The sequence below is a fragment of the Erythrolamprus reginae genome, chromosome Z, assembly GCF_031021105.1.
Source record: "Erythrolamprus reginae isolate rEryReg1 chromosome Z, rEryReg1.hap1, whole genome shotgun sequence".
Classification (NCBI taxonomy): Eukaryota; Metazoa; Chordata; class Lepidosauria; order Squamata; family Dipsadidae; genus Erythrolamprus; species Erythrolamprus reginae.
In genome coordinates this window covers 1721509-1749283 of record NC_091963.1, presented here as the reverse complement: position 1 = coordinate 1749283, position 27775 = coordinate 1721509, and the positions used below count along the sequence as shown (strand labels likewise).

Genomic DNA, 27775 nt, shown 5'->3' with positions numbered 1-27775 from the left:
TTCTCACCTTTTCTTCTTTCTTCCTCCTTTTCTCCCCCTCCTTCTCTTTGTTATCTTTCTTCTATACTCCTTTCTCTCTCTTCTTTTCCTTCTCTTTCTTCTACTCCTTTTTCTTTCTTCCCTCCCTTACTTCCTTTTTCTTATCTTGCCTTCCCTTCTTTCTTCCCCCTCCTCTCATCCCTCCTTTCTCTTCTCTTCTTTCCTCCTGAGCGCGGAGACAACCCCCTCCCCATTTGCAGGGATTCTCCGCTGTGCAAATGCTTTGGGGGAGAGGCACAAAGAGGGAGGGGGCGCTTGCAAAAGACCAGTCGGGCAGCCCACCTCCCCTCGCCACCCACTTCCTCCGTTGCCCGGCGCTGGCAGGAGGCGCGCAGCAACGCCACCCACGCTCGAAGCCGACGGAGGGCAGGGCCGGGGGGCGGGCAGCCTGTTGGGGCCTCCTCTTCCTCGGCGGGCGGGGACCCACGGCCATTCAGACCCCATAGCTGAGGCGCCAACGCAGAGCGGGACGACCGGGCCAGTCTCAGCAGGTAAGGCGCCCGCGGGCGCCAGCTCTCCTTCTGGCCGGAAGGGCGGGCCGGCCCCTCCGCGGCCCCCAAACGCTTTGGGGGCGCCGAAGGGGGCTCCCCTTTGACCGGGAGGGCCGAGTGCAGCCATCCCCGCGTTTTGCACGGAGGGGGGGGGCTGCCCGGGCTGGGGGGCCGCCGTCTTTCCCCCGGGGATCGGGAGGCGCATTTGCAAGCGGGGCCTTTGTCCCTCGGTCCCGATGTGCGGAAGGTGGGGCGAGGAGGGGGTGGGGTGGCTTAAAGGCCCCGGTTCCCCCCACTCTTGATTTGGGGGTGCAAGACACACACACACACAAACACCCGTCTTTCTTTTCCCCCCGTTTTTTGCAACGCGGGGAAAGAAAACCTTGCAATTTGCATGAGCCGAAAACCTTCTTCGTTGTATTCCCGCGGGGAGGCCAGGGCCGGAAAGGGACACGGCGCGTTCACACGCCCTAAGCCCCGGGCACGCGCCCGGAATGCGGGTCAGCGCCGTGCAAGCGTGTGGACGGGGGCTTTCTCGCCCCCTTTGGCCTTGGGGGTCAGGCCCGGAGGTGGCTTTGCGCATCGGGGAAAAGGATGGAGCGGGGGGGGGGGGAGTGGGGTCCCCACAACACGAGCTTCGTTCCGAATAAACGTCCTTTTCTTTTCCTTGCCCCGTTTTCAAGAAGCCCCGGAGGGCTTGGAAGTGAAGCTCGGATCACAGTTCAAATACTGGCGTTTCATATATAATTTTAATATTTGAAGCTTTGAGGCGCAGAAATCCAGAATTTACAACTGAAATCCTTTCGTGACTTGGGAAGGGGAGAAAGAAAGAAACTTCCAAAACATTTCTTTCCTAAGGTTTGGAAATAAATAAATGAAATAAATAATTCGGTGGGGGTGGGGGTTCCCGAACTTAAGATGCTTGGACTACAACTCCCAGAATCCCCCAGTCTGGGAGAGGATAACGGAACATCATTTAAGCCATAGTTAAGCCAGTCGTGCCGGACTTTGCGTCTCTTTGCCATGGTTGTTAAGTGAGTTGTGCAGCCTCATGAATCCGTCTTCCATCATTGTCTTTGCTTGCCAGAATCCAGCTGGGAATCATGGGACCTCAGGGTGGTGCGACCTGCAGGGTTACAAAAACCAGTCTTCAGCTATTTTTTTTCAGGGCTGTAATTTTGAACCGTCACTAAATGAATAGTTGTAAGACTCAAAGGCCTACCTGTACAAGTAAGGTTGTTAAGCCTTAGAACAGAGGTGGTGAACTATTTCCCCCTCGGGTGCCGAAAAAGTGTGCGTGTGTTCTATCGCCCATGCCCGGGAGCCCCCACCCATAATCCAATGCCTGGGGAGGGCGAAAACAGCTTCCCCTGCTCCCCGGAGGCCCTCTGGAGGCCGGAAACGGTCTCTTTCCCAAAATCTGCTGGCCCAGTGTGCTTCTGTTTCGCCCTTCCCAGGCGCCAAAGCAGGGGTCCCCAAACCTTTTACCCAGGGGGCCCATTCACTGTCCCTCAGACTGTTGGAGGGCCGGGCTGTAAAAAAACCCTATGAAAAAATCCCTATGCACACTGCACATAAAGTAAAAAACAAAATGGGAACAAATACAATATTTAAAATAAAGAAGTAATTAAGTAATAAAGTAATTTATACTTCTTTATTAATTAGTAAATTTAAACTTAAATCAACAAACTCCCTCCATTTCTCCTTCCTTCCCTCCCTCCCTCCTTCCTCTCCATTTCTCTCTTCCCTCTCCGTTTTTTCCTTCTCTCATTTCTTTCATTTTCCCCTCCCTCGTTCTTTCCCTCCATCATTTTCTCATTTTTCTCTTCCTCTTTTTCTCTCTCTCTCCCTCCCTTTCCATCTCTCTCTCTTCCTTCTCTCTCCCTCTCTATCTCTCCCTCTTTCTTTCTCTTTCTCTATCTCCCTTTCTCTCCCTCTTCCTTTCTCTCCCTCTCTCACATACTCTCTTTCTCTCTCTTGCTTTCTTTCTTTCTCACTCCCTCTATCTCTCCCTCTCTTTCCATCTCTCCCTCTTTCTTTCTCTCTCCCTCTCCCCCTGGTTTTCTTTCTCTCTTGCTTTCTTTCTCTCCTCTCTTAATCACTCACTCTTTCTCTCCCTCTCTCCCTCTTTCTCTCTATCTCCCTCTCTATTTGTCCCTCTTTCTTTCTTTCTTTCTCTCTTCTCTCTTCCTCTCACTCTATCTCTCCCTCTTTGTATCTCACTCTTTCTCTTTCCCTCTCTCTCTCTATCTCTCCCTCTTTCTTTCTCTATCCCTCTCTCACTCTTTTTCTCTCTCTTGCTTTCTTTCTCTCTTACTCCCCCTTCCTCTTTCTTTCTGCCTGTCTGTCTCTCTTTCCTTTCTGTCTTTCTCTTTCCCTTTTTTCCTTCCTTTCTTTTTTCTTTCCTTCCTTCCTTCTTTCCTTTCTTTCTCTCTCTCTCTCTCTCTCTTACACACACACCCCTCTGGTCTGGGCACATAGACCGACGGAGCCCTTCCCGAGGAGTTCTGTACAAATCGATGGTGAGACCACACTTGGAGTCCTGTGTACAGTTCTGGTCACGGCACCTCAAGGAGGATAGAATGGGACTGGAGAAGGTGCAAAAAAGGGCAACAAGAATGATCAAGGAAATGGAGCCCCTCCCTTATGATACCAGGTTGCAACGCCTTGGTCTCTTCAGCCTTGAAAGACGGCGTTTTAAGGGGTGACTTGATCGAAGGTTATAAAATCATGCACGGGATAGAAAAGGTGGATAGAGAAAAATTCTTTTCTCTATCACACAATACCAGGGCGAGGGGACACTCCCTAAAGGTCACAGGTAAGAAAGTGAGGACAAATCAAGAAAAATGTTTCTTCTTCACCCAGAGGGTCCTTGGTTGATGGAATTCCCTTCCAGAAGAGCTTGTGACAGCTGTCAGCCTGGATAGCTTCAAGGCAGGATTAGACAGATTCAGGGATGCCAAGCGTATCATAGGTGGTTATTGAAACAGATGTCCATGTGCAGCCTCTATGTTGGTTCAGGCAGGCAGGGTTCCCTTGAGTCCCATTTGTTGGTGGTCAAGAGAAAGGGAGGGTTTTGCCTTCTCTTTCTGCTCAAGACCCCCATGGACAATTGGGGGGCCACTGTGGGACAGAGAATGCTGGACTCGATGGGCTTTGGCCTGATTCGGCCGGGTTCCTCTGGTACTCCTATGTTCTGATGAGTTCTCCTTTCCAGATCCGCCTAGCAGGAGCATTGACGGTGGGGTCAGAGCTGGCCGGGGCTTTCCACCATCCTGCAATTCTGCCACACTGGGGAGTTTTCCTGCGCGGCTACGGGGTCGGCAGCAGGGGCAGAGCAGCCTTGTCTTTCGGGAGCCCAGCCCAGAAATGGGGCAGCAGGAACTGAGGCCGAAGGGAAGGCAAGCGGGCGCAAACCTGCCAATGACCCTGTGGAAGCCGAGGGCTCCAGGCCCAAAAAACCAACGAGCCTGGCCATGTCCCTCTCCAGAGTGGCCCCTCGGATGAGCGTTGCAGGTCCCCTTACCGCCAGCCTTACTTTCTGCTGCTGTGACTGCTTTGAGGCTGAGAATAGCGGCGGCGACAGAAGGGAGATGTCTCTGCGTGCTGCACAAATGCGTTGGACTGCTGCCGCTCCTGCAGGACCTCAGGCTGGCCGGAATAACGCCAGAGTCCAAGTGCTGCGGACCAGGAAGGCAGGCGAGCGGGTGGCTGGAGGCCGAGAGCAGCGCGCTCGCTCCAGTATCTCCCTCCGCGCTCCTCCGGTGCGGACTTGCGCCCTTCCCGGTCAAGCGCAGCCTGTTCCTGCCTCTGGGGGCTCCCCCGTCGAGCCCCGAGGTCGGAGCTTCCCTCTGTGGGTGGTGAGGACAGGGGAACCTTCCTGGATCAAAGGAGCCTGCAGGTGCTGCCTCTCCCCGCCTGGCCCTCGCTTCCCTCCAGGCACTGCCCTCTGCTCAGCCAGGCGCCTTAGCACCATGGGAGGCAGCTTCGGGAACCCGTGTAGCAGACAGGGAGCCAAGCAGTCAGGGGCCGGGGCCGCTCCCTCACCTCCTCCTCTCGCTCCCCTTCCAGCTCGTCTCCTGCCGAGTAGCTGCGCCCAGGGTGCCTGGAAAGCGACGGCTGCTGCGTGTGCGGCGACAGGGACCAGCTGGCGGTGGCTCCAAGCCCTGCGCGTGTGAGCTTCCCATATCCAACCAGTCTCTTTGCAGGCGGGGGGAGACAAGCCCGGTTCCATCGGACTATGGCGGCCACTCTCCCACTTCTGGGGCACCGCTTTGTCCCTTTTTTTCAGTTCAATTTTCATATCATTATGTTCAGAAATGTTCAAACTAGTAATTCCACATCAAATTTAGTAAAATTGTACGTTGTTTGCAGGCAAAATTATCTATAAATTGAAAAAAAAAATAACAAAAATTGCGGGGGGGGGCCTTTTATGAGCAAAATAAACCAATCAGCATTATTATTTTTATTTCAATTTTCATTTCATTGTGTGCTGAAATGTTCAACCTAGTTTCCAAGGGAAATAGGTTTTCAAATTGACCAAATATAAGCACTTAAAATAAAGAATTTTTGGTTCGAGTCACACAGACTCAAAAACAGTACAAGTGTATAGTGGTTTTGAACAGTGCAGCAGGGTTAAAGCATCTTGGGTGGGGGATTATGGGAGTGGGAGCCCTCCCCTCTCAAAGCAAGAGAGAAAGAGGTAATAGATGAGAGAGAGAGAGTGTGTGAAGACTGTTCATAAGTCACTTGTAACGGGCGCTAAACAAAGGTCATAACATTGATGCACACGCCCCCTGCTGTCTCATCCTGGAATCACATGGTCCCCTTTGCCAACTTCCTAGCTGGCCTCCCTCCGGCAAACACTAATTGTGCTATTAGTGCCAGATTCCTATAAGGACCGCACAATTCACTGTAACAGCTACAGTGACCCATCTTCACAACCGTGGAGACAAATATAAAAACCCACAACATTGGGTCCGACTCCCTCAACAACCGCCTGATCTTAGCCATGGAAATTCTGCTCGCGAGGACTCCCTGCATTGCTACAGGCGGGTTAGAAAAATGCAAGGCAAAAATATTGATGCGGTTGTTGCAAAACAACAGCGGTTTGGAAAGGGGTGGGCGTGTGGGGGAAGAGGGTGGATACCCTGAAAAATCACAAACGCTGAGTAATCTTGTTTTGCAGAGATACACTTCCCGGAAAACCTCCAAACGGAAGTTTGGGCCCATGCAGCCGGCAAAAAGCCACCGCACTATTTATATCAACACCAACGGCCAGCCGTCCACTCTGCCAGAAATGGAGGGGTTCGTCAGTCCCGACCTGACCGTCCGGAGCCCAGACCGGTCATTAATTGGAGACTACGGCAGAGGCGAAGAACAGAACAGCTCTGGTAAGTCCTCCAAGCCACTGGACGCTGCCTAAACCAGCTTTGCTGGCTGAGGAATTCTGGGAGTTGAAGTCCACAAGTTTTAAAGCAGCCAAAGTTGGAAACCTAGACTGGTTGGCTTAGACCAGGGGTAGGCAAAGTGGGCTCTTCTATGACACGTGGACGTCAACTCCCAGCATTCCTGAGATAGCACGATTGGCTCAGGAATTCTTCCCAGAGCCTTCCGGAGTGCAAAAAACAGCACAACAAGCAAACCGGAAGTTGGGCAAAGGCACTTCCGGTTTGCCCATGTGCTGTTTCTTGCATTCTGGGGATTCAGGAAGCTTCGCGAACCGTCCGGAGTGCAAAAAACAGCACAATGGGTAAACCGGAAGTACGTTTTTCCAAACTTCCAGTTTGTCCATTGGTGGGGGAAGGATGTTGAGTCCGGAGAAGGAAACGGCCTTTCCTAAGGCTGAAAATTAGCATGTCTATGCGGGAGCTGAGTTAAGGCAACGGCTCGCATGACAGCAGATGTGGCTCCGTGTGCCACCTGTGGCATCCGTGTCATAGGTTCGCCACCACTGGCCTAGACCGTCCACCACAAAGGTGATGGGGGGACAGTGCGAATCTCTGGGGGGAGCTGATTCCAGAGGGCCGGGGTCCCCCCAGAGAAGGCTCTTCCCCTAGTCCCCACCAAGCGACATTGTCTAGTTTGGAGGTAGATCAAGTTGGCTCTTCTATGACTTGTGGACTTCATCTCCCAGAATTCCTGAGCCAATCCTGCTAGCTCAGGAATTCTGGGAGTTGAAGTCCACATGGCATAGAAGAGCCAACTTTGCCTAACCCTGGTCCGGCTGACCATGTCTAGATATTATAGCCCTGGGCCACGTGGGACTTTGTAGGTGATGACCAACACAGGTCACAGAGACGTTTTCCTTTAGAACATCTCGGAAGTTCGAGAAGTTTGATTGAACTCGCAAGATGTTTTCTTTAAGAACACAAACTTTCCCTGGACACAACACCGAGGAACGCGACGGAGATACGGGTACAAGTATCAAATACCCCCCCCCAAAAGCAGGTTCCCCGGGGTCACACGCAACCCCCCCCCCCCCCGGCATTGCTCCGCGTCCCACTATTTGAGAAGCACTGCGTTAAAGTGAGGATGGCGATGACATACAGCCGGTCCTTGATTTACAGCTGTTTAGCGGATCGTTCAAAGTTATGCTCAGAGACTGTGAGACCAAAGTAGAGAGGTTTAATTTACTTATTCGTCTATTATTATTTTTTGACAACAAATCCAACACAACTTACCCCTGATTTTCCCCACAACAACAGCCCTGTGAGGTGGGTTGACTGAGATAGAGGGATTGGCCCAAAGTCACCCAGCCAGGTTTCATGCTTAAGGTGGGACTAGAATTCACCGTCCCCTAGTGATTGGCTCAAAGTCCAGTTCTCATACCCAAGTTGAGACTAGAACTCACTATCTCCTAGTTATTGGCCCAAAGTCATTGGCCAGTTTTCATAACTTAGGCGGGACTAGAACTCACTGTCTCCTAGTGATTGGCCCAAAGTCATTGGGCCGGTTCTCATACCTAGGGTGAGACCAGAACTCACTGTCTCCTAGTGATTGGCCCAAAGTCATTGGCCAGTTTTCATAACCGAGGCGGGACTAGAACTCTCAGTCTCCTAGTGATTGGCTCAAAGTCCAGTTCTCATACCCAAGTTGAGACTAGAACTCACTGTCTCCTAGTGATTGGCCCAAAGTCATTGGCCAGTTCTCATACCTAGGGTGAGACTAGAACTCTCAGTCTCCTAGTAATTCATTGGCCCGCCAACTAGAACTCATTATCTCTGGTGATGGGCCCAAAGTCACCTAGGCAGCTTTGACGCATAAAGTGGGACTAGAATTCACCATCTCCCGGTGACTGGCTCATTGTCACCCATTTGCTTTTGCCTAAGGTGGGATTCAAACTCACTGTTCCCTGGGATGGGAGCCACAGGTCAACCTTGTTCCCTTCTCTCCTCCAGCTGACTCTGGTCCAGAGCTCCAGATTCCCGAAACGTCAACTGCTCCTCCCCCACTGAGAAGCGACTCCCTGGTTTCCTACAATTCCGAAGAGGAGGATGAGGAAGACCCTGACGGGGGTCTCGGTGAGGGTCTCGATCCGCGGCTCTCGGCCAAGGAAGGCCGGAATTTCTCCAACCGGCAGGCCATGCTCCTCCATCGCTGCCGTTCTCAGGGATCGCCTGCCTCCGAGCCAGAGGACACGCTTACTCGGGCGGCGGGTCACTCTAAGTGGGGTCACAACAGGGGTGCCGACCTTCCAGTCCTGGGACCCCAGAGAGAGGAGGAAGAGTCGGAGCCCAGCAATACCGATCTAGGTTCCTTCGCACGGGGACTGATGGGTCCGGCATGGGAGAAGCAGCCGTATGAAGAGCAGCAGCAACAGCAGCCGCTGTCCGTATCTCCGCTCGGCACGGGAACTCTAACAGATGAGTCCCTGCCTCCTGTATCGCCTTCTGCGGACGGGGTGTCTCCTTCGCACTCCTTGCCGCGGGGAATCGGGGGCTCCCGCCCGGGGAAGAACCTCCAGGAGCCTTGCAGGACCACCCTCCATCGCTTAATGGAGATGGAAGAGCAGTGGGACCAGCTCTACCACCACGAGCTAACCGTGTGGCAAGAGGAACGAACCCAGCAACGGGAGGAGCGGGCGAGAGACAGGGACCTCCAGGTGCAGCTGTTGAATGTCCTCACCGAGATCCGCGACGAGCTGCGGTCTTTGCGGCAGGAGCGGGCGGCCTCCCGCCAGGAGCGGGCTTCACAAACCAGCACGGAGCTCGCCTCGCCATGCCTGTGTCTGAAACCCCAGGTGTCCCTTACCAAGCTTTCGTCCGAACACATCCCGCTGTTCTACTCCGGCATGTCCCACTGTTCTACCTCCTTTCCCGCGGCGGCGTCTTTGATGAACGGTGGGCGGGGAGAGAGGGGTATTGGGCTGAGGAGCCCTCAGGGTATCTCCCGGCGGGGCAGGGGGCGTCCACGAGGGTCCATGACCCGTCAAAAAAGGTTGTTGGCGAACAACAGATAGGTAAGACGTGCAAACCCCAGGATTAACGGGCGTGTCGTGGGTGAGGACCCAGCCTTACGCCCCGAACACCCAGAAAGTCGCTGGGGTCTGTTTCCTCACTTAGGATCACAACACGTGGTGCGAATGTGTTATGCTTTTTTTGATAACATGGGGTGAATAAGTACGCGCGGCCATCGATGTACGATCTGCGCGCCCATGGACGCTGTTCTTCTGTACAGGAAGTCCTCGACTTACAACCATTCCTTCACCGGCTGTTCAAAATCACCACAACTCTGAAACAAAGTGACTCCCGGCCATTCTTCACACTTAGCGGCCGTTGCCTGTAGTCACACTTGGCAACTGACGTGGACTTGAGACAGTCGCCGGGTCCCAGGATGATGGAGATTCCCCTTTTGGTCAAACCAATTCACCGGGGGAAGAAGCCAGATTTGCTTCACAGCCATGTCACTCGCAACTGCAGCCATTCATGTAACGACGGTGGAAAGGTCGCAAAGTGGGGCAAGGCACACCTGACACTCCTGCGCACCTGGGGAAATTTGGGCACCGTTGTGGTCGTAAGTCGAGGACTATATCAATAAAGTCAGTTTTATCCCAAAACCGCTGGTTTCAAAGGTGGCTGCAGGGTGACGTGCTTTGCACATCTGGTAATTTTGTCCTCTGTGAGTCCGTGAAGACATCGTAAACATCCGCCGGTCAAATAAAGCGTGAGAAGACATGGCACAGGTGGGCACGCATAGATAGGCGTGTCGGTGCAAAAAGTGTCCCTCCGAACAGATCCACTATTCCGTTTGTCTCAGAAATGGTGTGTATGTGTTTGTGTCTGATTTGCTGATAATGAAAATGGAGAGTAGTATGGATATATTTCAAGCTTTCCTACGTTTGGGAATACCAGGGTTATTTCCACAGAAAAACAACCAACCTGGTAAAAAGGCTGATTCGGAGATGAGCTTGTGGCTTAGAGGTTAATGTCCTGCCTTTCATGCAGAAGGCTACAGGTTCAAATCCCAGTAAGGGTATATCTGTCTGATGATACTTAACAAGGTTGAAATAATACAGTGGTACCTCTACTTAAGAACTTAATTCGTTCCGTGACCAGGTTGTTAAGCTAGAAAAGTTTGTAAGAAGAAGCAATTTTTCCCATAGGAATCAATGTAAAAGCAAATAATGTGTGCAAACCTATTAGGAAAGAAATAAAAGGTCAGAATTTGGGTGGGTGGAGTTGGAGGACAGTCGCTGACCAGAGCGAAAGGAGTGTTTCTTTTCTCTGGGCGCTGGCCGAGGTTTATTCCCTCTCCAAACGCCCAGAGAAAGGAAAACGCTCCGTTCCCTCTGGGCTGCCAAAGCCTCCTTAAGCACCACCAAAAGGCTCCTCTGGCAGCCCAGAAAAGCCCCAGATGGCCGGGATTAAAGGGGGTGACGATGATCTCAAGGATTCTAGGACATTTCTATCATTTGTGCCTGAAAAATAAATTATTCTAAGGAAAGTTGTGGCCAACAAATACAGGCAGCTCTCCACATAGCCACCATTTGCTTAGGGATGGTCTAAAATTTAAATCTGCTTTGCCAACTGGTTCATATTTATGACAGTTGCTATAAGTCAGAGTTACGTGACCCTCTTTTGTGACCTGCTGCCCAGCAAACTCAATGGGCAAGGCAGGTTTACTTAAGAACCATGAGACTAACTTGAAAACCGCAGTGATTCGCTTAACAACGGTCAACAAAACAAACTTCACAAAACAGCACTGTCTCGCTTAGCAACGAAAATTTTGGGCTCGCTTGTGGTCGTAAGTTGAGGAATTTGGAATTCATACACGCAGCTGAAGGACTTTATTGACAATTCATTAAATTTACATTGCAATGAACTGACATTTCAAATTCATCAAAAAACCTTTGTTTGCAGTTCATCCAAGATGAAGAAAATTATTTAGAAGTCAACTGGAACCAACTTGAACCAACTCCCCCCAGAGATCAGAATTGCCCCCACCCTCCTCGCCTTTCGTAAGCTCCTTAAAACCCACCTCTGTCGTCAGGCATGGGGGAATTGAGATATTCCCTTCCCCCTAGGTCTATACAATTTATGCATGGTATATTTGTATGTTTTTTTAAATAAGGGTCTTTTAATTATTTTAAATATTAGATTTGTTATATGTTGTTTCATTATTGTTGTTAGCCGCCCCGAGTCTACAGAGAGGGGCGGCATACAAATCTAATAAATAAATAAAATAAAAATAAATAAACTATGAAAATAATGTTTTTTTAAACAACTTTTTTATGCATCGTAGTATAGTCAAAATAGACCTTAAATTTAGGCTTTGGGGGAGGGGCCTTGAGGGGGGGTGTAGGAGGAGGATTCGGGTGGGCTGAAGTAAAATAAAATCAGTTCTCTATATCTGCTTGAGTCTAATTGTGGATTTCTCAGAGCAAAGGTCTCTAAATTTGGCAACCTTTTAAGACTTGTTGGCTGGAGAATTCTGTGAGTCTCCGTCCAAAAAAGTTGCCAAGTTTGGGGACCCCTGTCACAAAGCAATATTTCTCAATGGGGCCACCAGAAGCTAGGTGGACTTCAACTCCCATAATCCATAGCTGCCAGGGGAATTATGGGAATTGATGCATTTTTTTCCTCCCTAAAAGAGGCTCAAAACTTGGGTGTGTCATATACTCTGGATGTAGGTTTTTCCCCCCCAGCCCTAACTAGCCGTTAACGATCTTCCCAGCCCTTACCTTTTATTATTATTATTATCATTTTCATCATTATTATTAATTAGATTTGTATGCCGCCCCTCTCCGGAGACTCGGAGCAGCTCACAACAAGAACAACAATGTGACAATTCCAATATATTAAAAGACATCTAAAAACCCATTATTAAAACCATGCAACACAATCATGCCGTACATAAACAATATAAGCCCAGGGGTATTTTAATTTCCCCATGCCTGACGACATAGGTGGGTCTTCAATAGCTTACGAAAGGCAAGGAAGGTGGGGGCAGTTCTGATCTCTGCTGGGAGTTGATTCCAGGGGGCTGGGGCCGCCACAGAGAAGGCTCTTCCCCTGGGGCCCACCAGACATTGTTTAGTCGACGGGACCCGGAGAAGGCCAACTCTGGGACCTTATCGGTCGCTGGGATTCGTGCAGGCTCTTTCATTCTTTTTCTCTCTGGAGAATGTTTTCCAAGCCTTAAGTCTTTGCAGGAGTTTTTTCATTGTTCTAACTTGCTCTGAATAAGTTTCTTTCTAGCTCTAACCAGGTGCTAACGGTCTTCCCAGCACTTACCTCCTTGCAGGCTCTTTCATTGTTCCTCTCTGCAAAGAAGAATGTTTTCCAAGCCCTAAGTCTTTGCAGGGTTTTTTCCATTTCTCTACTTGCTCCAAATGTTTCTTCCCAGCTGCTAACGATGTTCCCAGCTCTTTCTGGCTTGCAAGCTCTTTCATGGTTACTCTCTCCCAATAGAGTCTTTTTTAAAGCCCTGACCAGGGGATCAAATCATGTGCTGGAGCTGACCAGACTAAGGACGCTGGCCAGATGAATACCTGGCACGCAGATTCTTTCCCCACTATTTTCCTCCCCAAAAAAACCAAGCTGCGTCTTATACTCCGAAAAATGCGTTTGTTAAATTTCCCCCACTCCGTTCAAAGGGCGTTTCCCCAAAGTAGGCAGACCACCACAAAGGGCCCCATGTTCTGTGCCTGCAGGACTCTGACGCTCTCACCCCGGAGATGATGGGAGTTGTAGTTCACGACTCCAGAAGGCGGAAAATCGGAAAAGATGGAATTAGGGAAGCAGCAACCAGTTTACATTTAGTTTCACTCACCAATAGAAAGGGTGTCAGGAAGAGGGTCTCCTAAATGTCTGCACAATGTGATGAGGATTAACTCTCCTATTTTTTCTGTTGGGCATCTTCCTTGAAAGAAAACAAGCAGGTTAGAGAAAATGCTCCATCGTTCCTCCGTCTCAGGGTTGTCTGGACGTCAGCTCCCAGAATCCTCCAGCCAACAAGCCTGGATTTCAATACCTAGAACTCTCCATCCAGCATGCTTGGACTTCGACTCCCAGAATTCCCCCACCCTGGACTTCAATTCCCAGAATTCCCCCACCCTGGACTTCAACTCCCAGAATTCCCCCACTCTGGACTTCAACTCCCAGAATTCCCCCACTCTGGACTTCAACTCCCAGAATTCCCCCACTCTGGACTTCAGCTCCCAGAATTCCCCCACTCTGGACTTCAGCTCCCAGAATTCCCCCACTCTGGACTTCAACTCCCAGAATTCCCCCACTCTGGACTTCAACTCCCAGAATTCCCTGCCTTTCACCCACTGTCCCACATTCCCAGGTAGGAAAGCAAGATGAGAGGGTGTTAAATAGTTAAGCTCTCAAAAATGGCATCTTGATGGACGGGCTGTTCAAAGGATTGGTCAGTTTCATCCCAACCCCCCTTTTCAAGCCCCCTTTCTCCATTCCTCTTCATCCCAAACAACAACCCTGCCAGGTTGGCCGGTGCAAGACAGAGGAAGTCCTTTCCAGAAGCCTCTTCTGTGGCCGAGCAGGACTCGAACGCAGTTCCCATGCTCCTATGGACCCTCCGGCCACCCCGGACCCTGAGCCCCCTGATCAAAACTGCTCACCACCAACGAAAACCAGAGACTGGTAGTTGTCTCTCAGCATCTCCCAGTACAGCTGCTTCTGGTCTTCGGTGAGCAACTGCCACTCTTCCCGCGAGAAGTGGATCATGACGTCATCGAAAGTCACCACCATGGACTCCTCCAAGGGGAAACACAGGTTGGTTCTCCTCCCCGATAGTTTTTGGGGTTGGGGGTGGGGGGGAAAGGAGGATGGAGAGGAGACAGGAAGAGAGAATCAATGTCTGGTCTTCAAATTTAAGCTTAAGTCAACTTGGCTGAAACGTCATCAGCTCTGGGTCAGCTCTTGGGGTCCCTTCACACATGCAAAGGTTGGAACCCGGGTTAAGGAGGCTGAGGGCACAGCACCCACCACTCACTCTGCTTCCTTGCAAAGTGGCCTGAAGGAGGGTTCACACACACGCCCTGAAACCTGGTTACTTGGCGGAAGGTTTTTGCGCCAACTCAAGCCTCGTTCTAATTGGTTGTGTGAATGAGGCTTAAACAGGCACAAGGTTCCGTAGGAACAAAGCAAATGTTGAATGGCCACTAAAATGAAGATTCGTAAGTGGAGGACTAGAGTAGCTGCACCTTTAAGAGGTGGGGACTTCATCTCCCAGAATGCAACACATCCTGGATCTGAAGGAATGAAATATTCTCATTGAACATTCCATTTGCACAACAGCAGGTGAAATTGAGTGTCAATCACTGTTGCTTCCTAACTGGACAGTTTAATTTCACAGAAGTTTGATTTACTTGGAATTATAATCTGTTGTTATAAGTGTTCCTTTTTTCCCCAGTACTGTTTGTGTATGTATGAATTTGTGTGTGTGTGTGTGTGTGTGTGTGTGTGTGTGTGTGTATGTATATATCACGTTTTTGCTGAATTTTTAAAATTAAGGGAGATTAGGATAACGCTATTTCGGACTTATTCTGGCCTCATCCGCTAGCCATACCCTTATTGGGATTTGATCCTGGGGCTTCTGCCTTGTAAGGCAGAGAATTAACCTCTAGGCCACCAGATCTGATCCCTTCAGCTTTGTACCAGGGAAGGGCTATATGTTTTTTCTGTTGGATCACCCTGGTATATATATATATATAGTTCTCAACTTACAACAACTTGTTTAGCGACCGTCCACTGAAAAAAGTCATGACCATTATTCACACTTACAACCTTTGCAGCCTCCTCAGGATCACGTGATTAATATTCAGAGCTTGTCCACTGACTTACGACGATTGCCATGTCCCGAGGTCATGGAACTCCCCTTTGCGACCTCCAGACAAGCAAAGTCAAAGGAGAAGTTGGACTCAGATGAGGACCCGGATTGTGGGGGCAATAGGCCGGCTCTGAGTTTAAAAAGTGCTCTTGCTAACATGTTGTAAGCCGCCTTGAATCTAAGGAGAAGGGCGGCATTAAAAAATTGAATGAATGAATAAATGAATGAAAGAATGAAGGAAGAGAGAGAGAGAGGGAGAGAAAAAAAGAGAGAGAGGAAGGAAGGGAGGGAGGGAGGAACGAAGGAAGAGAGAGAAAGAGGGAGAGGAAGGGAGAGAGGAAGAAAGAGAAAGAGTGAGAGGAAGGAAGGAAGGAAAGAAAGAAAGAAGGAAGAGAGAGAGACGAAGGGAGGGAGGAAGAGAAAGAGAGTGAGAGGAAGGAAGGAAGGAAGGGAGAGAGAGAGGGAGGGAGGGAGGAAGAGAAAGAGAGAGAGGAAGGAAAGAAAGAAAGAAGGAAGAGAGAGAGAGAAGAAGGAAGGGAGGGGGGAGGAAGAGAAAGAGAGAGTGAGAGGAAGGAAGGAAGGAAGGAAGGACTAGCAGTTCAGATCTCCCCACGGGCTCAAGGTTGACTCAGCCTTCCCTCCTTCCCAGGTGGGTCAAATGAGGACCCAGATTGTTGGGGATAAATATGTGGATTCTGTAAGGGCTGGAATAGGACCAATGAAGGGGGTATAAAAATCTAAATGCTATTGATATTAATAATTTCTAACTCATCCAGTGTCACTTTATGGCAGCACAAGAGCTTAAAATAAAGGAAAAATTGAAAGGTAGAAAGAGAATAGAAATTTCATGGAATAACTGATTTGAATTGTGAGTCAGTCGCAGAGAAGAAATACAGTATATGGGGAGGAAAAATTAAGCCAGAACCTGTAAACTGCCCCCAGGCGCCTTAGGGGGAGAGAGCGGGGGGGGGGGCATTTAAAAAAGGAAAATACACAACGTAAAATGCGTTTAAAGAAAGAAAACGCGGGATGAAAGTTACACGTCCCAGTTCAGCCTCTCGCACGTGCTGAGCTGCGAAGAGTAAAACGTGAGTAGCGCTGCCAAGAGCTTGGCTCCCGAGTCTCTTCGGGGAAAACCCTGTCCCCATCGCCGGGTGGTCTCCCGTCCACCCCGTCCCCACCTGTGGACCCCCGGGGACGGGAAATAGCCCAAGGGGCGGGAAGAAGCGCGAGGTCGAGACCCGGGCCGCCTCCCCCGCTTTGCACCGCCCCGTTTCCCCCTGGCCGCCGGTCCCTGTGCAAGCGGGCGCCCCGCCACCCCTGCCCGGGAGCCCCGTCGAGCCCCCCTACCTCTCCGCCGTTGCCCATCCCGACCTTGCTCCGGACCTCGAGGGGCGGGAAGGGACGAGGCTCCGCGGGTGGACGCTGCTGGGGGATCGGGTCCCGCCAGGAGTCGCCTCGCCTTTATATTCACCAGCCCCGGAGGCGCCCCCCCCCCACGGCCCCGGCTGCGAACTCGCGTCTTTGCAACCCGCGTCTGAGTTCCGACGGGGCTTGGCCACAATGGGCGAAGGCTCCGGGTGGAGGTAACGTGGAGACGGGGCTGGGCAGCCCAGGTTTGACTTGTTCTGAATGGGTCTCATGGGTCATTCTACGTCTCTTTTAAATATGATGAATCTTTATCACCCATTATCCAATAAAGCAAACAACAGAGTTGAAAGGGACCTGAATAGAATGGAATAGAAAATAGATTAGAATTAAGAATTGAATAGAATGGAATAGAAAATAGATTAGAATTAAGAATTGAATAGAATGGAATAGAAAATAGATTAGAATTAAGAATTGAATAGAATGGAATAGAAAATAGATTAGAATTAAGAATTGAATAGAATGGAATAGAAAATAGATTAGAATTAAGAATTGAATAGAATAGAATAGAAAATAGAATAGAATTAAGAATTGAGAATAGAATATAGAGAATAGAATAAAGAATAGAGAATAGAATACAATACAATACAATACTTCTCAGGAAAGACTTCATGAACTCCATCTGTAGAGTCTGGAGGACAGAAGGAAAAGGGGGGACATGATTGAAACATTTAAATCCGTTAAAGGGTCAAATAAGGTCCAGGAGGGAAGTGTTTTTAATAGGAAAGTGAACACAAGAACAAGGGGACACAATCTGAGGTGAGTTGGGGGAAAGATCAGAAGCAACGTGAGAAAGTATTATTTGATTGAAAGAGTAGTAGATGCTTGGAAGAAACTTCCAGCAGACGTGGTAGATAAATCCACAGTAACTGAATTTAAACATGCCTGGGATAAACATCCATCCATCCTATGATAAAATACAGGAAATAGTATAAGGACAGACTTGATGGACCAGGAGGTCTTTTTCTGCCGTCAATCTTCTATGTTTCTATGTTTGTAGAATTAGGCTAGGCTAGAAGAGAGGAGAGGAGAGCAGAACAGAACAGAATAGAATAGAATAGATGGGAGGGACCTTGGAGGTCTTCTAGTCCAACCCCCTGCTTAGGCAGGAAAACCTACACCACTTCAGACAGAGGGTTATCCAACATCTTCTTAAAAACCTCCAGTGTTGGAGCATTCATGACCTCTGGTGGCAGGCTGTTCCACTGGTCAATTATTTTGACTGTCAGGAAGGTTCTGCTTGGTTCTAGGTTGCTTCTCTCCTTGTTTAGTTTCCATCCATTGGTTCTTGTTCTGCCCTCAGGGGCTTTGGAGAACAGATTGACTCCCTATACCTTCGTGGCAGCCCCTCAGGGATTGGAAGGCTGCATTCGTTTCACTCCCAATCCTTCTTTTATCCCTTTATCTAATATTGATCTATTACCCATCATCTGTTCAATATTAATGAACTAAATACTGCATGTGTGTGTATAATGTATACATAGGCAAGTATATGTATAATGTGCATGTATATGTATAACGCAAGTACCAGTATATGTATCTGTGTAACATTTATATGTATAATGTATAGTGTACATGTATACACACACACGCACAAAATTAACAAATTTTAATCATGCCACCAGGGGGATGACAGTCCTAGGCCACTTTTCTGTAACTAAATGAATCGTCATCAATTTGGCCGCCTGCCCCTGGAACGAAACGTATGAATGTGGTTTCTTTAGTTATCCATTCCATAGTGAAATGTAGTTCTTGGCCTGTCAACTCTCACAAGATGCTTGATTTCTGAGCTGGGGGTGGCGGGGTCAGACTAGATGATCTCAAGGATTCTAGGACATTTCTATCATTTGTGCCTGAAAAATAAACTATTCTAAGGAAAGTCTTGTGGCCAGCAAATACAGGCCGCTCTCCACATAGCCACCATTTGTTTAGGGATGGTGTAAAATTTAAATCTGTTTTGCCAACTGGTTCATATTTATGACGGTTGCTATAAGTCAGAGTCACGTGATCCCCTTTTGTGACCTGCTGACCAGCAAACTCAATGGGCAAGGCAGGTTTACTTAAGAACCATGAGACTAACTTGGAAACCGCAGTGATTCACTTAACAACGGTCAGCAAAACAAACTTCACAAAACAGCACTGTCTCGCTTAGCAACGAAAATGTTGGGCTCGCTCGTGGTCGTAAGTTGAGGAATTTGGAATTCATACACGCAGGAAGGACTTCCATCTATGCTTTTATTGACAATTCATTAAATGAATTGACATTTCAAATTCATCAAAAACCTTTTCTTTGCAGTTCATCCAAGATGAAGAAAATTATTTAGAAGTCAACTATGAAAATAATGTTTTTTTAAACAACTTTTTTATGCTTCTTAGTATAGTCAAAATAGACCTTAAATTTAGGCTTTGGGGGAGGGGCCTTGAGGGGGGTGTAGGAGGAGGATTCGGGTGGGCTGAAGTAAAAAAAAATAATTCTCTATATCTGCTTGACTCCATTTGGCACTCCTAATTTTGTATTTCTCAGAGCAAAGGTCTCTAAATTTGGCAACTTTTTAAGACTTGTTGGCTGGAGAATTCTGTGATTCACCGTCCACAAAAGTTGCCAAGTTTGGGGACCCCTGTCACAAAGCAACATTTCTCAACGGGGCCACCAGAAGCTAGGTGGACTTCAACTCCCAGAATCCTTAGCGGGTAAGGGAATTCTGGGAGTTGATGTCCACCCATCTTCCAGGTTGAAAAACACTTTGTCAAGGCATTGGTGGAATAGATTTGTGCCTCATCCGTTTCTCATATACCAGATTTGTCACAGAGGTTTTAAAGGTCAAGGCAAGGCACAATGTAAAATTATTGGTGGACATTATGGAATATAAAATACAATTCTTCATCCGACAGTTCTATCAGCCAAGGGTTATGTTCGGTGCCTCGCAGGGCGGCTTACAAACAATATAAAAAAGTACAGTTAACAATAAAAAGAAGTAAAAATTGAAAGAATAACCTCAGTTAAAACACACAACTCAGAAATCCAGTCATAACCTACATATCATTCAATACGATTTGGCTATGAAAGATATACAATTCATGCCCCCCCCCGGCCTGCCAGCAAAGCCAGGTCTTCGTAGCCTTTCAGAAGACCAGCAGGGTGGGAGCAGTATGGACATTGGGGGTGACTTGGTTCCATAGAGCCGGGGCGGCCACAGAGAAGGCCCTGTCCCATGGCCCTGCCAACCTGCATTGCATAGTTGGCAGGAACCAGAGAAGGCGGACCTTGTGCGATCTTATAGATAGAATAGAATAGAATTCTTTATTGGCCAAGTGTGATGGGACACACAAGGAATTTGTCTTTAGTGCAGATGCTCTCAGTGTACATAAAAGAAAATATACATTTGTCAAGAATCATGTGGTACAACCCTTAATGATTGTCATAGGGGTCAAATAAGCAATGAAGAAACAATATTAATAAATATCTTAGGATACAAGCAACAAGTTACAGTCATACAGTCCTAAGTGGGAGGAAAAGGATGATAGGAATGATGAGAAAAACTAGTAGAAATAGTAGTGCAGACTTATTAAAAAGTTTGACAGTGTTGAGGGAATTATTTGTTTAGCAGAGTGATGGTGTTCAGGAAAAAACTGTCCTTGTGTCTAGTTGTATTGCTATAGCGACGTTTTGAGGGTAGGAGTTGAAACAGTTTATGTCCAGGATGTGAAGGTTCAGTAACTATTTTCACGGCCCTCTTTTTAACTCGTGCAGGATACAGGTCCTCAAGGGAAGGCAGGTTGGCAGTCATTGCTTTTTCTGCAGTTCTCTGAGAGGTATACGGCAGGACATGGTCCCATAAGTTGTCTGGTCCTAAGCCACGTAGGGCTTTATAGATAATAACCAACCCCTTGAATTGTGACCGGAGACCAATAATGAAAGTAAAATAACATCTACCCAGAATTGAAAGATACAGCGCCGTAAAAGACAGAACAGAACGGCTATTGTCCATCCTCAAGCCTACAGGCAGAACACAGGAAGCTGCTTGAGGGTCCAGAGTGTGAGCGAAAAGCCGATAAAAAGGCCACCTCCGTCCGCAGCACTTGAACTCATACCAGTCATCGTTGGTGGCACCTCGGCAACCCCTGTTCAAAATAGAAAGTAAAGTAAAAAACTACGAAATGTTTTAAAAACAAAAAACCCGCCCGTCTTTGGCAAAACATCTACTGGCGCACCTCCAGCCTGGATTGTTCCCCATCATCGTTGTCGGCACCTGGTTCCCCGTCATCCGAATCGGGAGAGACATGGATTTTTTGGGTCATGCAGAAGCAATGCTTGTCGCCGGCTTGCTTCCCGCATTTGGGGCAGTGGAGGCCCACGTCGTTCTCGTAGTGCTGTTTCCTGTGCCTCATGGCCCCACTGCGGAAGTTGAAAACCTTGTAGCACCAGAGACACTGGTACCTTCGCCCCTCGTGGAAGGCCCGGTGCGTGGACATGTAATACCTGTTTAAGTACTTGCCGCATTTGTGGCACGGAAGGAGCGGCTTCTCTTCAGGGGTGCTCGGACACACAGGTGGTGCGTTGCAAGGCTCTGGTGTTTCGGCGTCCTCGGGGAGCTCGGTGGCGGCCAGGCCCTGAGTATTTGTGGGCAGGGGGTGTTGTTGCCCATACACATCGGCCCTGCAGGCTTGAATGTGGGCCGTGAATTGCCATTTGGACACAAACGTTTCCCCGCACTGCAGACAGTGCCAGAGATTCTTCATCGCAAACGTCGTGGCCGCCAAACCGTGCAGAGGCTCGGCACTACCCCTGCTAGCGCTGGGAATGTCTTTGCTCCTTACCAGGCTTTGCTGGGGTGGACAGAGCCTGCAAGGCAAGAAGGCCCCCTGGCCATCCTCGTACGACGGGGTGAAGTTTTGGGGCAGGGCAGGACCACGGCTGCCACTGGGCCCGCTCGTGTCTTGGCCACCTTTCAGCACCTTAAAGAGAATGCTGGGCTGCATCAGCTTCTGACGGCAGTACCGATAATGCATCTCCAAATTCACCTGCAGTTTGAACGGTTCTTTGCACCAGGGGCAAAAGTAGCGCTTCGTCTCCTCGGCGGGGGCTGCAGGGGGAGGAGGTGGCGGAGGTGGTGGCCGGATATCTGGCATCATCATGGTGCTCTGTGCCAGAGCTGGCGCCACAGGCGGCCAGTACGAGTCCAGGCAGTTCATGTTGCAAGCGGCATCTGCGAATTGCATGTGCTGCGTGGTGGGGCGTCCCGCTCCCGTGGCAAAATCGTGCTGGGGCAGGATCGGCGTCCTGTGAGACGGAGGCACAATGACGGGCAAGAAGTCGAGCCACATGCAACAGGGCCGTGTGATGCTTTCTGTGCTGGTGCCGCCTGAAGTGGCCTCCCTTGATTCTGTCCATGGCTGTCCGTCAGAACTGGACGTGCTTCCCTGGTCAGTTGCCGATACACCCGGCTGTTCTGGATGCGTCTCGACATAGCTACCTTGGGGGTCTTCTTCAACAATGCCCTCGAGAGGGGCCACCTCCTCCCCACAGCCGTCTAGGTCCATTGGGGATTTCTCTTTGTCTTCTGGAAGAAAAAGAAAATGTATAATTCTGACCGAGGAGAAGCGTCCAGTCTTTGGGAGATGGGGGGGAAGAAGACAGCCTACTTTGGAATTCGTGCAGGCTCTTTCATTGTTTTTCTCTCTGTGAAGAATGTTTTCCAAGCCTTAAGTCTTTGCAGGAGTTTTTTCATTGTTCTAACTTGCTCTGAATAAGTTTCTTTCTAGCTCTAACCAGGTGCTAACGGTCTTCTCAGCACTTACCCTAACTACCCACCAATGTTCCCTCTAATTTTTTTTCGGTGTGGGCGGAAAAATATAGTGTCTGAGCGGCATAGAAAAATAAATAAATAAATATTGGGACTGGGTGGCATAAAAAAATAAATAAGTAAGTAAGTAAGTAAGTAAAAATGATTCTGGGTACCTCTCCTATCTCTCCCTCTTTTCTCTCTCATTTCTCCCTCTTCCTCCCTTTTTCTCTCATTCCTTCCCTCTCTCCGCTTTTCCCATCCTTGTCTCTTCCTCCCTTGTGCGTGTGTGTCTCTGTGTGTGTGTGAACAATGAAAGAACTTGCAAGGGGGTAAGTGCTATGTTCCCTCTAAGGTGCACGCCTGCGCGAGCACGCACAGAAAAATACCCCCCCGCGCAGCCTTTTCCAAGGCTGCCCAGCTGAACTGGGTGTCGGAGTTGGGGGCGGGGAGCGACAAGGTGTTTCTTAATTTGAAAAACCGCGCACTCCCCATTCCACTTTGCCCCCACCAGTTCAGGGAAAGATGGCAGCGCCCATCAGGCCCTTCCGCCCTTTCCCTGAGTAATTGAGGCTCGGCCTGCGCTGGGATGGAAGGGGGGAGGTGGCGGCAGCAGCTCTGCGGGGCTTTGAGCTGAGGTCTCTCCCCCCTCTTGCCCCCTCTTTCTTTCTCCCCCCTCTTCCTACCTGTTTAACTGTGGCCGGCTCTGTCTTGATGTGGGCTGCCGCCGTGACTTAAGCAATAGCGTGATCAACTCCCTGACTCTGCTTCCTTCCCCCAAACCCCAAAAACTTTCACCTGAAGACTGTCTGCAGTTGACCCCTCCCCTTTTCTAAGAGGTCTGTAAGGGCCGTGCATAAGCGCACCACTGTGCCTACCCTCCTATTCTCCTATGGTCTTCCCTTATCGTTACTTTTCACTTACGTTTATACTACTATCCTACACATATTTGATAAATAAATAAAATAAATAAACAGCCCCAGCATTGATTGCTCGTTGTCCGGTTCACTCACCAATAGAAAGGGGGTCAGGAAGAGGGTCTCCTAAAAGTCTTGACAATGTGATGAGGATTAACTCTCCTATTGCTTCTGTTGGGCGTCTTCCTTGAAAGAAAACAAGCAGGTTAGAGAAAATGCTCCATCGTTCCTCCGTCTCAGGGTTGTCTGGACGTCAGCTCCCAGAATTCCCCCACTCTGGACTTCAGCTCCCAGAATTCCCCAGCCAGTGTGCTTGGACTTCAATACCCAGAATTCCCTGCCTTTCACCCACTGTCCCACATTCCCAGGTAGGAAAGCAAGATGAGAGGGTGTTAAATAGTTAAGCTCTCAAAAATGGCATCTTGATTGACAGGCTGTTCAAAGGATTGGTCAGTTTCATCCCAACCCCCCTTTTCAAGCCCCCTTTCTCCATTCCTCTTCACCCCAAACAACAACCCTGCCAGGTCGGCCGGTCCAAGACAGAGGAAGTCCTTTCCAGAAGCCTCTTCTGTGGCCGAGCAGGACTCGAACGCAGTTCCCATGCTCCTATGGACCCTCCGGCCACCCCGGACCCTGAGCCCCCTGATCAAAACTGCTCACCACCAACGAAAACCAGAGACTGGTAGTTGTCTCTCAGCATCTCCCAGTACAGCTGCTTCTGGTCTTCGGTGAGCAACTGCCACTCTTCCCGCGAGAAGTGGATCATGACGTCATCGAAAGTCACCACCATGGACTCCTCCAAGGGGAAACACAGGTTGGTTCTCCTCCCCGATAGTTTTTGGGGTCAGGGGTGGGGGGGAAATGAGGATGGAGAGGAGACAGGAAGAGAGAATCAATGTCTGGTCTTCAAATTTAAGCTTAAGTCAACTTGGCTGAAACGTCATCAGCTCTGGGTCAGCTCTTGGGGTCCCTTCACACATGCAAAGGTTGGAACCCGGGTTAAGGAGGCCGAGTAGCTGCACCTTTTAAGAGGTGGGGACTTCAACTCCCAGAATGCCCCAGTCTGATTATGCAACACATCCTGGATCTGGACGAATGAAATATTCTCATTGAATATTCCATTTGCACAACAGCAGGTGAAATTGAGTGTCAATCAGTGTTGCTTCCTAACTGGACAGTTTGATTTCACAGAAGTTTGATTTACTTGGAGTTATATTCTGTTGTTATAAGTGTTCCTTTTGTTTTTTTGAGGTGTGTGTGTGTATGTATGAATGTGTGTGTTTGTATGTATATATATTTTTTCAGTGGACAGTCGCTAAACAAGTTGTTGTAAGTTGAGGACTATATATATATATACACACACTATACTATATACTATATATATATAGTCCTCAACTTAGAACAACTTGTTTAGCGACCGTCCACTGAAAAAAGTCACGACCATTGTTCACACTTACAACCTTTGCAGCCTCCTCAGGATCACGTGATTAATATTCAGAGCTTGTCCACTGACTTACGAGGGTGGCCATGTCCCGAGGCCATGGAACTCCCGTGCGACCTCCCGACAAGCAAAGTCAAAGGAGAAGTTGGACTCACTTAACAATGGTGTCACTAACTTAGCAACTGTGGCAAGAAAGGTCGTAAAGCAGATCACTTAACAAATGTCTCACTTAGCAACAGAGATCTTGGGATCAATTCTGGTCGTAAGTAGAGGAGTGCATGTACCACACTGCAGGTTGCCGGGGTCACGTGACCACCATTTGCGACCAACCAAGCTAATGGGGGGGGGGTTTGCTTGAGGAGCAAGTGATTCACTTAACAACAGTCGCAAAATAGGCAGTAAAATTTGGTGCCACCCACTTACCAACCAGCCTGATCCAAAGCATTGAGAGAACCACTTCAAAGAAGAAATTGGGGGTGGGGGGTGGGGGGGGGAAGCAATTAAAGTTTTCCAACAGTTCTTCCAATGGCTTGAATGTCTCCTATTTATCCTCATTGACCCGAGATTGCAAATTTTTTTTGGGTCTCAAAAACTTTTTTAATTTTCTGTGCCAGAATTATTGCCATCCTGTGGGCCCCAGATGCAAAAGAACTGACCTTCTGGGAGGTTGCAATCACTGTTACACCCGCCCCTTGTTTTCAAAACAAAAGAAAGGAATTAAAGAAAAATCAGACAATTGGCTTTATCTGACACTGAGCCCTGCAAGGCCAAGAACTGAAAAACAAAACTTAGTTTCCCAAACTGCAGAAATTCCTGTGTGGATGCTGGAATTTGGTGCCTGGTCACAATTTCAGCCATAATTAAATAATAGATTTTCAAAGCTGGACTATTTCAAATTGCAAAAGCCAAACAAGACTTTTTGAATTACAGCCATTCACCACCACTAAAAAAAAAAGTTATTTGTGACCATTTAAGAATCACCCTCCTTGGTTTATAACGGTTTGTTCAAAGTTACAACAGCGCTGCAAAAGGGGACTTATGACCAGTTTCCCCATTTAATGACCGCTGTGGTCACCCCCACCTGTGGTCACAGGATCAAAATTGGGGGGGCTTGAAAACTGACACATATTTATGATGGAGGCAGTTTCCTGGGATTTACACGAGCCCCTTTTGCAAAAGGTCAGTGGGGAAAAGAGATTAACAACCGTATATCAGCAACTTAACAACTGTGGTCGTAAAATTTAATTCAATTTAATAAATTATTTTAGTAAAGCCAAATGTAGCATATAAAAGTAATAATTGGTAAACTGTCCACAGTCATAGAGAGACAAGGGTGCCATAAAATTACTTTAAACAAACAAAGGGAACTGACAGTAAAAACAGGTTGCATTGAACGAGCTAAGCTTTCTAATTATTGAATTTGTATTATATATTGTTTTCTGTTACTGTTGTGAGCCGCCCCGAGTCTGCGGAGAGGGGCGGCATACAAATTAAATAAATAAGGAAGGAAGGAAGGAAGGAAGCAAGCAAGCAAGCAAGCAAGCAAGCAAGCAAGCAAGCAACAAGTGGAAGGAGTCCTCGACTTACAACAAGGCATTAAGTGAGTTTTCGAATTGAAGCTACACTGAAAAAAAGAGATTAACACTCTTGACTTGTAGCAATGCTAATGGTCGGCTTACTCCATTATGGCCATAAATGTGGAGCAGTGGATAGAGGGCCGTACTGCAGGCCACTAAAGCTGACTGCTAGATCTGCAGGTCAGTGGTTCAAATCTCCTCACGGGCTCAAGGTTGACTCAGCCTTCCCTCCTTCCCATATTGTTGGGGATAAATATGCGGATTCTGTAAGGGCTGGAAAAGGACCAATGAAAGGGGGTATATAAGTCTAAATGGTATTGATATTAATATTCTCTAACTCATCCAGTGTCACTTTATGGCAGCACAAGAGCTTAAAATAAAGTAAAAATTAAAAGGTAGAAAGAGAATAGAAATTTCATGGAATAACTGATTTGAATTGTGAGTCAGTCGCAGAGAAGAAATATATGGGGAGGAAAAATTAAGGAATAACCTGTAAACTGCCCCCAGGCGCCTTAGAGAGCGGGGGGGGGGCGCATTTTAAAAAGGAAAATACACAACGTAAAATGAGTTTAAAGAAAGAAAACGCGGGATGAAGGTTACACGTCCAAGTTCAGCCTCTCGCACGTGCTGAGCTGCGAAGAGTCAAAGGTGAGTAGCGCTGCCAAGAGCTTGGCTCCCGAGTCTCTTCGGGGAAAACCCTGTCCCCATCGCCGGGTGGTCTCCCGTCCACCCCGTCCCGAGGTGGAGACCCGGGCTGCCCCCCCCGCTTTGCACCGCCCCGTTTCCCCCTGGCCGCCGGTCCCTGTGCAAGCGGGCGCCCCGCCGCCCCGCCACCCCTGCCCGCGAGCCCCGTCGAGCCCCCCTACCTCTCCGCCGTTGCCCATCCCGACCTTGCTCCGGACCTCGAGGGGCGGGAAGGGACGAGGCTCCGCGGGTGGACGCTGCTGGGGGATCGGGTCCCGCCAGGAGTCGCCTCGCCTTTATATTCACCAGCCCCGGAGGCGGAGACTGCGCCCCCCCCCCCCCACGGCCCCGGCTGCGAACTCGCGTCTTTGCCACCCGCGTCTGAGTTCCGACGGCGCTTGGCCACAAGGGGCGAGGGTTCCGGGTGGAAGGAACGTGGAGACGCGGCTGGGCAGCCCAGGTCTCATGGGTTATTCTACGTCTCTATTAAATATGATGAATCTTTATTACCCATTACCCAATAAAGGAAACAACAGATTTGAACGGGACCTTGGAATAGAATAGAATGGAATGGAATAGAAAGTAGAATAGAATTAAGAATAGAATAGAATAGAATACTTCTCAGGAAAGACTTCATGGACTCCATCTGTAGAGTCTGGAGGACGGTAGGGAAAGGAGGGGCACGATTGAATCAGTTAAATCCGTTAAAGGGTTAAATAAGGTTCAGGAGGGAAGTGTTTCTAATAGGAAAGTGAACACAAGAACAAGGGGGCACAATGGAAGGTTAGTTGGGGGAAAGATCAGAAGCAACCTGAGAAAGTATTATTGTATTGAAAGTAGTAGATGCTTGGAACAAATTTCCAACAGACGTGGTTGGTAAATCCACAGTAACTCTAGATCCATCCTATGATAAATACAGAAAATAGTATAAGGACAGACTTGATGGAGCAGGAGGTCTTTTTCTGCATCAATTTTCTATGTTTCTAGAATTAGACTAGGCTAGGCTGGAATGCAATGGAGTGGAGTGGAATGGAATAGAATAGAATAGAATAGAATAGATGGGAGGGACCTTGGAGGTCTTCTAGTCCAACCTCCTGCTTAGGCAGGAAACCCTACACCA

The 27775-nt window shown here is 48.8% G+C and overlaps 3 protein-coding genes across 5 annotated transcripts; 1 reads left to right on the top strand and 2 right to left on the bottom strand.

Annotated features, from left to right (window-relative positions):
* The first annotated feature begins 270 nt into the window (after positions 1-270).
* LOC139153121 (uncharacterized) lies at positions 271-9588 on the top strand. The gene is made up of 3 exons (XM_070726708.1): positions 271-530; positions 5719-5923; positions 7931-9588. Exons 2-3 carry the CDS (start codon positions 5761-5763, stop codon positions 8989-8991), a joined length of 1224 nt encoding a protein of 407 aa, XP_070582809.1. The 5' UTR covers positions 271-530; positions 5719-5760; the 3' UTR covers positions 8992-9588.
* Positions 1260-16283, bottom strand: LOC139153122 (zinc finger protein 667-like). The gene is made up of 4 exons (XM_070726709.1): positions 16176-16283; positions 13615-13750; positions 12804-12893; positions 1260-1656 (listed from the first exon to the last, which is right to left on the bottom strand). Exons 1-4 carry the CDS (start codon positions 16191-16193, stop codon positions 1598-1600), a joined length of 303 nt encoding a protein of 100 aa, XP_070582810.1. The 5' UTR covers positions 16194-16283; the 3' UTR covers positions 1260-1597.
* A 2188-nt stretch (positions 16284-18471) lies between these two features.
* LOC139175705 (zinc finger protein 777-like) lies at positions 18472-26956 on the bottom strand. 3 transcript variants are annotated; one of them, XM_070766925.1, is made up of 5 exons: positions 26838-26956; positions 23614-23749; positions 23050-23139; positions 20466-21814; positions 18472-20375 (listed from the first exon to the last, which is right to left on the bottom strand). In XM_070766925.1, the coding sequence occupies exons 1-5, from the start codon at positions 26853-26855 to the stop codon at positions 20349-20351; spliced, it is 1620 nt and encodes a 539-aa protein (XP_070623026.1). In that variant the 5' UTR covers positions 26856-26956; the 3' UTR covers positions 18472-20348. The 3 variants fall into 3 exon arrangements, with proteins under 3 accessions (XP_070623026.1, XP_070623028.1, XP_070623027.1); XM_070766927.1 differs by having other exon boundaries at positions 23050-23135; positions 26838-26932; XM_070766926.1 differs by lacking the exon at positions 26838-26956 and adding an exon at positions 24411-24486.
* Positions 26957-27775: the final 819 nt, after the last annotated feature.

What these genes read in the sequence shown, in the direction of transcription:
- LOC139153121 (XM_070726708.1), top strand. Translation starts at nt 5,761, where the DNA reads ATGCAGCCGGCAAAAAGCCACCGCACTATTTATATCAACACCAACGGC. An exon ending in CGAAGAACAGAACAGCTCTG is followed by an intron (nt 5,924 to 7,930) that starts GTAAGTCCTCCA and finishes TCTCTCCTCCAG; the next exon opens with CTGACTCTGGTCCAGAGCTC.
- LOC139153122 (XM_070726709.1), bottom strand. An exon ending in GTCTCTGGTTTTCGTTGGTG is followed by an intron (nt 12,894 to 13,614) that starts GTGAGCAGTTTT and finishes TTTTCTTTCAAG; the next exon opens with GAAGATGCCCAACAGAAAAA. An exon ending in TCCTGACACCCTTTCTATTG is followed by an intron (nt 1,657 to 12,803) that starts GTGAGTGAAACT and finishes GTAACCCTGCAG; the next exon opens with GTCGCACCACCCTGAGGTCC.
- LOC139175705 (XM_070766925.1), bottom strand. An exon ending in GTCTCTGGTTTTCGTTGGTG is followed by an intron (nt 23,140 to 23,613) that starts GTGAGCAGTTTT and finishes TTTTCTTTCAAG; the next exon opens with GAAGACGCCCAACAGAAGCA. An exon ending in TCCTGACCCCCTTTCTATTG is followed by an intron (nt 21,815 to 23,049) that starts GTGAGTGAACCG and finishes TTTTTCTTCCAG; the next exon opens with AAGACAAAGAGAAATCCCCA.